Here is a 12,720-nt window from a genome sequence, read left to right on the forward strand (position 1 = left end):
ACATTTCCTCAAGTCGGACAATGAATTATCTGTCTCTCTGACACAGTGCTTGGTCATTATTTAAAGGGGTAAGAGAGAGCATGCCAGCTAAAAGGAGAGAGTTGAGTCCTTCTTCACCATTTAATAATATCTGATGGTATGAGCCACTGTCAGTGCACTTTATGCATGAACGCAACAGTTGAAATTTGAACCCGAGTCAAATTGTCGCCACCCACATATTCTGGGTGCAGCTTCCAATGGCTGGTTTACCATGAGGCGATAGTGCAGTCTCAACATCGATAGATGTTAGTATACTGTAAGAGGGAGGTGTTATGTAATCATATATAGCCATATGTGATACCCAAGTCTGCATTATCAAGGTGTGAAATTTGAAAGTGCTGGCGCCTTTTACAATACACAAATGGCTTTTCTCACACACACACACACACACACACACACACACACACACACACACACACACACACACACACACACACACACACACACACACACCTCCTCCCTCACCTGTCGCTGCAGTGTGGTAAGGGGATGTCCCTTGCTGCTGACCGGGGTAACCAGTAGGCGGTATCCGGTGACGTCGCCTGTGGCCTCGCTCCACGTCAGTCTGAAGGAGCTGTAGGCCAACTCACTGACCTGCAGGTCCCTGGGTCCCACCACAGGCTCTTCCACTGCACAGCACATAGAGAAGAGGAAGAGGAAGGTAGAAGGAAGACAAATCAAATAGAAGATAAAGAGATACGCAGGGATATTGATGAAAGGAGAGAAGACGGGAAAGAAGGAAAAGAAGACATAAGGATGACAATGGGAGAAAAGTGAGAGCGAAGGTTGTAAATTAGTGAGCAAGAGAAAGAAACTGACAGTCAGATGAGCATGTTTGATTAAAACATGTGCATGAGTAATGGAGTAATTTGAATAAAGTAGTCAGAGGCACAAAGCCGCCCTGTTTTGAAAGATCCATCATTGGCTGAACAGAGGAAATGAACTTCAGACATTCCCCCCCCCCTTTCTCTCTAATTGTACTTGGCCATTTACCCCACTCTTCGAGCCGTCCCGGTTGCTGCTCCACCCCCTCTGTCAATCCGGGAAGGGCTGCAGACTACCACACGCCTCCTCTGAAACATGTGGAGTCACCAGCCCCTTCTTTTCACCTGACAGTGAGGAGTTTCACCAAGGGGGGTGTAGCGCGTGGGAGGATCACGCTATTCCCCCCAGTCCCCCCTCCCCCCAAACAGACGCCCTGATCGACCAGAGGAGGAGCTAGTGCAGCGACCAGGACACATACCCACATCTGGCTTCCCATCCACAGAAACGGCCAATTGTATCTGTAGGGACGCCCGACCAAGCCGGAGGTAACAAGGGGATTCGAACCGGCGATCCCCGTGTTGGTAGACAATGGAATAGACCGCTACGCTACCCGGACGCCCTGAACTTCAGACATTTTGATTCCTTACGGTGAAATAATTTTGCAATGATAAACATGGGGAAACGTGAGCCGACACGTATTGCTGATGAAGAGACACCAATGTGGCGTGAGAAGCATCACCATTGCGTGTGTACCTGACTGGCTGGTTCTGATGGGCCGCGGCGGCTCGGAGGCCGTGAAACACACTCTGCGGGAGAGCTTGGGCAGGAGGACTCCAAGGAGAGAGAAATCAGCACCCAACAAGAGGTGCTCCTCGTACGGCTCTGCCACGATGCTCCTGAGCTCGGCTTCGTCGGCTCCCCTAACACCTGACATCGAGACCGAGGGGACAGTAAGGGTACTGCAGGATTTCAACAGAGTTCAACAACCAGCTAAATCTGAAACCACATATTCACGATGGCTAAGAGAACAACTTAACAAACACTTTTGAACATCTTGATAATTCATCGAGTTAAATATTCCACATGAAGTCATTTTGTGAATATTTTGTATTTTCGTGGATTTTGAGGGATTTCTGTGGGATGATGTACAACAGACATGCTAATGGTTGCAAGTTTTTCAAGGGAAAGTCAATCCATTTACGTTTAACTGCACTGTCAGTTATATGTTGTACATTTATTTTTCTTTGGATTTTGTCCTCAGTCTTCTTTTGTCACAACAAAATACAAATCATTAACAGGGGTACAACACGATGAAGTGCTAATTACAGAGGCTATTAGAAAGAGCTGCGGCAGGTGATTACTTCGCGTTGGAGAGGTGAAAGATGTTGCTCATATAGCATCAGACACACACACACACACACACACACACACAAAATACTCACAAACAAAAGCTCAATCAAACGCTTACAGTCAGCCATCTTGACCTGATGCATTTCAAGTCTGTGTGTGTGTGTGTGTGTGTGTGTGTGTGTGTGTGTGTGTGCTGTGTCAGTCAAGCGTTAGCAGACAGGTTGTGAGGCGGTTTTCTCTTAGGATAAGATGAACGAGAGGAGCAGGCTTTGGTGTCAGGGGTGAGGAGGGGGGGAGACAGAGAATCCTGATGAAAAATCACTGCAATTAGCCCACCACCAGCTAATGAGCTATAATTATTACACTACTTCCAGCGGGGGGGGGGGTGTAGTGAAGGCTGTACGTGTGCCAAAATATGTATGTCAGTGACAGCATAAGAAAGAGAAAAAAAAAGAGAGACAAAGAGAGACTTGCAAACCAGGGGAAGTATAGTGTGTCTGTGTAGGTGAAATATCATGATACTGATATTAGGTAGTGTATGCATGAGCAGATAAAATATATTGATCCATGCAACACGCAGTATCTAAGTGTACCTTGATACATACACATGAACTGAGATCACTGCTCAGTTGTTCTTGCACAGACTACACACTCATACACACAAAAGCGGCCGTTTGAGTGTTTGCATACACACGGACACGCGGCCGGCCCAGCCACGCCAGGGAAGCTGGATCAAAATCGGTGAGGGGCACTGCAGTGGGGATGCGTGAGGAATTCACAATCACTTACTTCCACACTCACCTACTGCAAAGAGAGAAATCCCGCTGTCGGCAGCTGCTTTAGCCGGCCCCTCCACCTGGTCGTCGGAGCGACCGTTGGTGATCAAAACGGCGATCTATCAAGTTATGGGGCAGACATTATCATTTTCACATCGCACAATGCACTGTACCGCAGTATGACATATATTATAGCAGTACGACACTCGCAGGCATTCATCATCTATGACTTAACGTAGACGTAAATACGATCTATGCTGGAAATCTGATGGGTTGGGCTAGTTATGCGTTTCAAATGGGAGGCAAGTAATGCGCTTATGCTTTACGCTTGTTTCCGGTCTTCCTGCAATTGTAGGAATATTAAACACAATTTTATGATTCGTTATTTACTGTGTATTTTTTCATATTTCCTTCTTTTTTTTTTTTCCTCCATTTTTCTCCCAATTGTATCTGGCCAATTACCCCACTCTTCGAGCCTTCCCGGTCGCTGCTCCACCCCTCCGCCGATCCGCCGATCCGGGGAGGGCTGCAGACTACCACATGCCTCCTCCGATACATGTGGAGTCGCCAGCTGCTTCTTTCCACCTGACAGTGAGGAGTTTCGCCAGGGGGACGTAGCGCGTGGGAGGATCACGCTGTTCCCCTCAGTTCCCCCTCCCCCCCTGAACAGGTGCCCTGACCGACCAGAGGAGGCGCTAGTGCAGCGACCAGGACACACACCCACATCCGGCTTCCCACCTGAAGACACAGCCAATTGTGTCTGTAGGGACGTCCGACCAAGCGGGAGGTAACACGGGGATTCGAACCAGTGATCCCTGTGTTGGTAGGCAATGGAATAGACTGCTACACTACCCACAGGCCCCCCCTTTTTTCATATTTCTAATTTATTTTGTGTACTTAAAAGTAATAATAAACTACATTAAAGCACACTATCAATAAGCGATTATCATGATGGACGTAATGCCAAGGTTAAGAAACAAACATCTTTTGCCATGGGAAAATCATGAACGTGAAATATTTAATTCTGTATCACAACACGTGCCATAAACCAAACAACCATAGATCACCAACCCCTGCGCTCCACCAGTGAAGGTTCAAATCCAACATCTGAATGAACATTTAACAAGACCCAATGAGCTGTCCTTCATAAATAACATTCATATGCAAAAGCTCCAAACTCCTAACCCCTATGGACTTTAGACGTTTTAACTCATACCTGGATTCATAATTAATGCAAACACCAAAACAAACACAAATGCAAGGACGCTGATTTGCATGGGAAATTGAAAAAAATTACCTTTCATGAAAAATTTAGTCGGTTCGTTGGAAGTTCATCCCACAAGTAGTGAGAGGAGCGCTTCAGTGCATCAATGTACTGGCATTGCTGGTGTTTTTGTGTGTGCTGTGACTGTAAAATCCACTATAACCTGATCCCCTTTCTCATCCGAATCCTCTTTCTCATCCAAATCCTCTTTCTCATCCTAATCCCCTTTCTCATCCGAATCCTCATTCTTATTGAAATTCTCATTCTCCTCCCAAACCTCATTCTCATCTGAATCCTCTCTCTCATCCTAATCCTCATTCTCATCTGAATCCTCATTCTGTTGCCATCCAAAATTAGGTGTGCTGCTGCAGCATCTCTCTCTCTCTCTCTCTCTCTCTCTCTCTCTCTCTCTCTCTCTCTCTCTCTCTCTCTCTCTCTCTCTCTCTCTCTCTCTTTCTCTCTCTCTCTCTCTCTCTCTCTCTCTCTCTCTCTCTCTCTCTCTCTCTCTCTCTCTCTCTCTCACACACACACACACACACACACACACAAGGACTACAGTAAGATTTAAGACTGAAACAACATTGCAGTTCAAAAAGTAAAGAGGATAAAAGTACAGCGCATTTGGATGCTTTTGGAAAATAGAAGGTCTTTTGGCTGAGATGTAGTCTAAACTTGTGCAAACTACATCTAAGTTGAGTCAGCACAAAGCAAAGTCAGAAGTGATGACTGAGTCAGATCAGAGGTCAAGGCCATTTAAACCTGCCTGATCCAAAAGGCTTTGATACAAAATAGGTCTTCTGCCTCCTTTTAATTGCTTCCTCTTCATTTTTCCATTTTATTTCTTTGTTTTTTGCAATAAGAAAAGATTTAATATACTAATTTGTGACTTGTGCAAGATGGGATGTAATCGCTGTCACCCTTCACTTTTTCTAATATTGACTGTGAGAAGCCTGGATATGCAACTGGGTCCAAGGAACATTTTCCATGGCCTTTCTCCATGATACTTTTGCTAGACATTTACATGGTTAGCTGAGTCTATAGGCTACAATAAACCAGTGAAGATACAGGTAGATACTCTGGCGGGGATTAAAAGCACTCTAAATATAAAACATACCTTTGGGGTGTTGTCCCGAGCAATGACAGGGCTGAAGACATAGTCAACCAGGAACTGAAGGGCATCTCCTGTCCTGCTGGCTCCACCTTCATACGGAAGGCCCCCAACGGCTCTGAGCACGTCCTCCAATGAGCTGTAGTCGGTCAGAGCGATCCGCATCCTGAGGGGCAATAGACCCGCCAAAGGGCAAATAATATGTAATGTCACATGGTTTCTTAGAAGAATTTCAGTTGAGATTTTAACCCTCAAGTGGCCTGCATGTATTCCGTTTTAGAGGCTTTGCTACCCTAACTAGAGAAACTCTAATGGAGTAACTGAAAATAAAGCTTCTGTTGATAGATTTGATCTTTCCAAACCAACACAGCTGACCTGTCAAACTCTTACTAAATTTATCAAGATGCACACTATACATCTATACAGATGTTATAAACTTATATAATATATTATATAATATTATATGTGTTATAGATATACTATACTATACAGGAATAGAAATTAGTATATTAGAGGGACAGCTCAGGTTGGACGGTTTCGAGACAAAGCAAGAGAGGCAAGATTGAGATAGCTTGGGCATGTGTGGAGGAGAGATGCTGGGTATACTATTGGGAGAAGGATGCTGAATATGGAGCTGCCAGGGAAGAGGAAAAGAGGAAGGCCAAAGAGGAGGTTTGTGGATGTGGTGAGAGAGGACATGAAGGTGGCTGGTGTGACAGAGGAAGATGCAGATGACAGAAAGAGACGGAAACGGATGATCCGCTGTGGTGACCCCTAATGGGAGCAGCCGAAAGTGGTAGTAGTAATAGTAGTAGTACAATGGCAGAAGTTTGCGTGCAACATTGCAACACAGGAAATATTCACGTCAATGTGCGTCGATCATGTGCTCTACAGGTGATAACATGTGATGACATGACTACATGTGATTTTCATATATTGTGCACATAGGGATCTCATGTGTTTTTTCTGTAGGGGCTGTGTATGGTAATTCAAATGCACAAAATATGTGCCCACATGTATAATACTGTGTGTTTGTGTATTAACATGCACAAGGACGCGGTTCCAGCATTGGTGTATATAACCAAAAATTGAAATAAGATGAGTGGATATTTTTTTTAACCATTCAGCAGATTACAACAGCATATAACAAATTTTTTTGATGAATCAATTAGTTATTGAACCACTTCTCTTGTTATTTAGATTTAAACTACCTTGATGTAAAGCGGGTTAGAAGTGGAATTTAACAAGTCTGTGTTAATAGTGTTTGGTCACATGCCTATACACACAAGTATTGGCCATCCATGCTTGTGCTTTATGCTACCTGGGAATGTCCCCATAGACGGTGACTCCAAAACGTACGCCCTCATCCCCCACCACACTGTCCTGGAAGGAGGAGATGATACTGGAGATGAAGTCTTTCACACTGGAGAAGCTGGTCTGGCCCACGCTCCACGACTCATCCACCAGGAACACGATGTCCGCCTGGACTACTGTCCTACATGCTGAAGGAGGGAGAGGACACGCCTTTAACTCATCATGTAAACATGGACTCTGTATCATCCAAAACTCAATTTTCTCATGATATCCAATATGTTTCTTATAGTGAGAAGAGTGATTAATATACTTATCTTTGAATTGTTTTTTTTTTCTTTTTTTTTTCTTACAAGTGAGCAGCCCAAATTCCCTGCCTGTGAAATCTTCACCGGCAAATAAATTGATACTAATCCCGAAAGTGTCTCGATGCATGCTCAATATTCCAGGTGAGAAAATCAAAGAGGGTTGAATCAGTTCATCTGGACACAACTTTTATTGACAGATAACGTTTCATCACTCTACTAAGTGACCTCTTCAGACCGAGGGTGCAAAGCACACCCTTTTAAAATAAAGCCGTTTCCAAAATGAGTTGTTTCCGGTATTGACCACTAGATGGCAGTCGGGTTACATCCAATAACAACGAGCTCGTTCTACGACAAGGTCTCCGTCAGGCGAACAGAGCCCCACAATGCTGTCAATGAATTTTTAATTGGACACAAGTGAGGCAACGAGACTATCAATATTCAGCGCACTTCAGCCTTAAAACTTAGCACAGCGATGAGGAACGCTCAGAATATTAAGACAAACACACTTGAAATGAGAGTCGGCTCCCGGTGCCGGAGGCAAACTAACATGTTTAACGTCAGACGTGAGGAGGTGGTGTGTTTGGCAGTACAGGCCAAACACACCAGCTCCTCCCATCAAGGATGTATCCTTGATATTGTTGTTTCTTTTAATATGAAGTCTCTCTCACACACACACACAGACACACACACAAACACACACACACACACACACACACACACACACACACACACACACACACACCATGTCACCCTATACTTGTGAGGACCCCTCATTGACTACATTCATTCCCTAGCCCTTAACCCTAACCTTAACCATCATAACTACATGCCTAACCTTAACCCTTACCCTAACCTTAACCTAATCTTAATCCTAACCTTAACCCTAAACCCAAGTCCTAACCCTAAAATAGACCCTTTTCCTCATGGGGACCCATAAAATGTCCCCACAAGGTAGGTGGTTTCAGGATTTTCTATCCTAATGGGGACATTTGGCAGACACAGACACACACACAGACACACACACAGACACGCACATGCGCACGTGCACACAGACACACACACACAGACACAGACACACAGACACACACACACACACACACACACACACACACACACACACACACACACACACACACACACACACACAAATGTGCAAGGTCTGCATAAGCGGGTGCTCAAAGTCAATATTCTGGCATTACAAACCAGCGGCGACGGCATTGATTAGACGAGTGAATAAAAGACAGGCCCCAGTGATTGTCCTGTAAGTGATAACTAAGCTTCTTTCTGTGTCCTCCATTTCATCACCCTGCTTACTCTCTTGTGTTATCCCTCCCCTCTCTTGGCCGCGGTCCCAGAATCCCTCCAAGTGACCTGACATTTACAACCAGAACTTCACCGCCTCTCCCACAACTGTACATCTCTGACCCCGTGGGAAGTGTTTCCGATACCTTGGCATGACACTGGGCAGTAACCTCAGCTTCAATCAGCATACCATCGACATTTACAAGCGTAGTCAGCACAGTCTTACAGCCATCCGTAAACTAAAGCACCTGTCTGTCCAACCCTATCGTCTTCCGCTGTACCGTAGCATTACTGAGCCAAGTTCTTCTGTATGGTGCCATCTGTTTGTTTCCATATGCTGGGCTATACAAATAAAATTGACTTGACTTGAGCAATAAGAATAAACCCCCCCCCCCCCCGCTTTTTCTCCCAATTTTACTTGGCTCCCAGTCTTCCAAGCTGTCCCAGTCACTGCGCCACCCCCTCTTCCGATCCGGGGAGGGCTGCAGACTACCACATGCCTCCTCCGATACATGTGGAAGTCACCAGCCGCTTCTTTTCACCTGACAGTGACGAGTTTTGCCAGGGGGACGTAGTGCATGGGAGGATCACGCTATCCCCCCCGAACAGGCGCCCCAACCGATCAGAGGAGGCGCTAGTGCAATGACCAGGACACATACCCACATCCTGCTTCCCACCCGCTGACACAGTCAATCGTGTCTGTAGGGACGCCTGACCAAGCCAGAGGTAACACAAGGATTCGAACCAGCGATCCCCGTGTTGGTAGGCAATGGAATAGACTGCCATGCCACCCGGGCGCCCCCCCCCCCATAAGAATAAACTCTTAAAGATAACTAATTTAGCAAGCAAGGTCATTGGTATTCCTACCCCAGCTTATCCGATTGCATCACTTCATCCCTGATCTGCAAAGCACTCACAATCACACTTGACCCCAGACCACCGACTCCACCAGCACATTACCCCCCTTCCTTCTGGATGCAGGTAGGTGCAGAAAGGCCCCATTTTAGCAAGAGCTTTGTTCCTGCATCCATACGAGCTTTAGATAAGTAACCTCCTCTTAAGTTACAAGAAATCCAGTCTGTGGGGTGTAGTGTCAATCTATGTCTCTGCTGCGTGACCCCTGTAATTAAACGTCCCTGTAAATCCTGTGTTTTGCATAATTCTGTATGTCTTACTTGTTTGTGCCATGTATGCACCTACTGTGGAGAAGAATTTCCTCCTCGAGGACAAATAAACTATATATCTATCTATGGTGAAGGAAAGTGAATATAATGAGGGATGCCTTTATGGGGTTTTTGAATCAGCGGCAAGCATATGAACGCGGTCCACACCACAGCATGGTGTTGTTCGGCACGCCGGACTCCATCACCGGCACACAGTAGCTTTCACAGGTCAGAGAGGTAGCTCTCTACAAATGTTGCTTGTCCTGTGTCAAGCTTCATGTGCAGGTAGCCAGCCAGCCAACCTAGCATGTCCTTGTAGCTGTCCAATGAGTGCAAGCTAGGGCTGCATGTTCAGCTGTAAGGACATCTGTAGAACAACACAGGACACGGAGGAGTTATAGGGGCAGGAGACTAGCGTTGTGGGGGAAGGGGACGAGTCTCTGTCAGACAAAGGTGGAAAATAAAATCAATTATCCATACGTTTTTCAGTCTGAGCTGGCAGGTGATAACCACGTGCCTGGGATAAGGAGACAACACACGCTTGGAGATGAAGTATGTATTCACGAAGGATACCCACACCGATCGTTTGTATTGGTTAAACCTGACGGGAGGAGAACACGTCTCTCTGTGTTGTAGATAGATGGATTCCCGCCTTCGATATAACTAAGTGGGTATGGGATACACTGCAAACGCTATCCATCATATTGAGTTGGTTAGTCTCTAATTTACCTTTGCTCCTCTTTTCTTTTTTTTTTAATCTCAAATCATATACTGTACTGCCAGTCCCTCAACTGGTGTAAAGATAAAGTCACTTAACCCAAGAAAAATCTTGAAATGACTGCTTGAATGGTTGTTAACTGGCAACAAGGGTATTGATCTTATCTGCAAATGGCGATAACTTTTGGGTTCAATTACTTGAATCACGAAGCCCGAGTAGACTACAATGTGCAAGCCAAAGTGACCGTTTCACCATTAAAAAGCAAAGACGTGCGTCCGGGTGGCGTGGCGGTCTATTCCGTTGCCTACCAACATGGGGCTCTCCGGTTCGAATCCCCACGTTACCTCCGGCTTGGTCGGATGTCCCTACAGAAACGACTGCACCTGAGGCTTAGCGCTCTGTAACTAGGAGATGGGTTTGACAGAGCGGTGGACAGCGAGTGCTGTACATGAGGCCGGCAGATGTTTCATCTCCCTGACTAGACACGACGCAGACTTGGAAAGGAAGCTCAGCTTCTGGGTTGCCGTCTGCACAGTGAAACCGATCCAGGTGTGCAGGCCTAATGATCACACACACACACACACGGTTGTGTTGAGTGCCGACTCAGCTGCCCTTTTGTTTTAGCCCGAAGACCAGAGCCCTCCTAGTCGCCTATTTACATCCCGAATAATCACACTTATTTATATATGTACATACAGATGTAGTGCGGTCCGCTGGTTCAATAAAACTGAAATAGCTGGAATATAATTTGAAATATATTTGAGATTCATACAGTATTTGTCTGAGTGAGGAGTGAGTGAGTGACATGGAGAGAGAGACAGACAGAAAGAGAGAAAAAGAAAATGAGACAGAGAGAGAGACAGAGAGAGCGAGAGAGAGAGCGACAGAGAGACAGAGAGACAGAGAGAGACAGAGAGAGACAGAGAGTGAGAGAGCGAGAGAGAGACAGACAGACAGACAGAGACAGAGAGAGCGAGAGAGAGAGACAGAGAGAGAGCGACAGAGAGAGAGACAGAGAGGGAGAGAGAGAGGGACAGAGAGAGAGACAGAGAGGGAGAGAGAGAGAGACAGAGAGAGAGACAGAGAGGGAGAGAGAGGGACAGAGAGAGAGACAGAGAGGGACGGAGAGAGAGACAGAGAGGGAGAGAGAGAGGGACAGAGAGAGAGACAGAGAGGGAGAGAGAGAGACAGAGAGAGAGACAGAGAGAGAGGCAGAGAGGGAGAGAGAGAGACAGAGAGAGAGACAGAGAGGGAGAGAGAGAGACAGAGAGAGAGCGACAGAGAGAGAGACAGAGAGGGAGAGAGAGAGACAGAGAGAGAGACAGAGAGAGAGACAGAGAGGGACAGAGAGGGAGAGAGAGGGACAGAGAGAGAGCGACAGAGAGGGACAGAGAGGGACAGAGAGAGAGAGAGAGAGGGACAGAGAGAGGGACGGAGAGAGAGACAGAGAGGGAGACAGAGAGGGACAGAGAGAGAGAGAGAGAGGGACAGAGAGAGGGACGGAGAGGGAGACAGAGAGGGACAGAGAGAGAGAGAGAGAGGGACAGAGAGAGGGACGGAGAGAGAGACAGAGAGGGACAGAGACAGAGAGAGAGAGAGTCCATGCCTGAGCAAGAGAGACCGAGTAAGTGAATTAGTGAATGAGTTAGACAGGCAGATGAGACCTTTACACACACTCATGTAAGTCTGTGTGCGTGTGCGTGTGTGTGTGTGTGTGTGTGTGTGTGTGTGTGTGTGTGTGTGTGTGTGTGTGTGTGTGTGTGTGTGTGCGCGTGTGTGTGTGTGTGTTTCCTTTTGCAGCTGTAGCGATACCATCATTTACCTTCAGCCTCTGCACGAACCCCTTCATAGGAGACGGAAAGGGAAAGCAGAAAAATCCACGTACAAGTGAGGTCCATTCTTCTCCTCCGCTCCTCCTTCCCCTCCTTCTATTGGCTGCTCCTCCTCTCTTCTTCTACTGCTGGGTCGCCGCTTCACTGATCTCCTTCCTCAATTCCACTCCACTTCATCAATTCCAGCTCATGGTTTCTCTTCACTGAAAAATAAAGACAGAATTCAGGTGACTAAAAGCACTTAGAAATAACACCAAATGAACAATAACAGATCTGTCACGTGACTCTTACACATGAATCAAACATTTGCAAACATGCTTGAGTTTTAACATACCTGCAGTTACATGGTGATAAACAAAGGGATCAGCAAGGTGGGTGTCTTACTTAAATACTGACCTTACATATAATGCATGAGAGCTTCTGCTAATACGGCTTCGGTGTTACTGTCACTTGCAACAGGTTTTCATCACATGATGACATTGACATTTTATATTCTTTTTTTGGGGGGGGAGGATTTTCCCTCCTTTTTCTCCCCAATTATATCCGGCCAATTACCCCACTCTTCCGAGGCATCCCGGTCGCTGCTCCACCCCCTCTGCTGATCCAGGGAGGGCTTCAGACTACCACATGCCTCCTCCGATACATGTGGAGTCACCAGCCGCTTCTTTTCACCTGACGGTGAGGAGTTTCACCAGGGGGACGTAGCGCGTGGGAGGATCACGCTATTCCCTCCCCTCCCCTCCCCCCCGAACAGGCGCCCCGACTGACCAGAGGGGGCACTAGT

General features: G+C 46.5%; 1 protein-coding gene across 1 annotated transcript in view; it reads right to left on the reverse strand.

The window, feature by feature from the left end:
* col7a1l (collagen type VII alpha 1-like) overlaps positions 1 to 12,002 on the reverse strand; it is a 120,593-nt gene extending 108,591 nt beyond the window's left edge. Inside the window, exons 1-6 of the mRNA XM_056275913.1 lie at positions 11,927 to 12,002; positions 6,624 to 6,804; positions 5,309 to 5,468; positions 2,956 to 3,049; positions 1,558 to 1,731; positions 505 to 668 (exon numbers count right to left, since the gene is read on the reverse strand). Coding sequence (XP_056131888.1) covers positions 505 to 668; positions 1,558 to 1,731; positions 2,956 to 3,049; positions 5,309 to 5,468; positions 6,624 to 6,804; positions 11,927 to 12,002 — 849 coding nt within the window. The remainder of the gene's footprint in view (positions 1 to 504; positions 669 to 1,557; positions 1,732 to 2,955; positions 3,050 to 5,308; positions 5,469 to 6,623; positions 6,805 to 11,926) is intronic.
* Between the last annotated feature and the right edge of the window lie 718 nt (positions 12,003 to 12,720).

Source organism: Lampris incognitus, chromosome 3 (genome assembly GCF_029633865.1).
Source record: "Lampris incognitus isolate fLamInc1 chromosome 3, fLamInc1.hap2, whole genome shotgun sequence".
Lineage (NCBI taxonomy): Eukaryota > Metazoa > Chordata > Actinopteri > Lampriformes > Lampridae > Lampris > Lampris incognitus.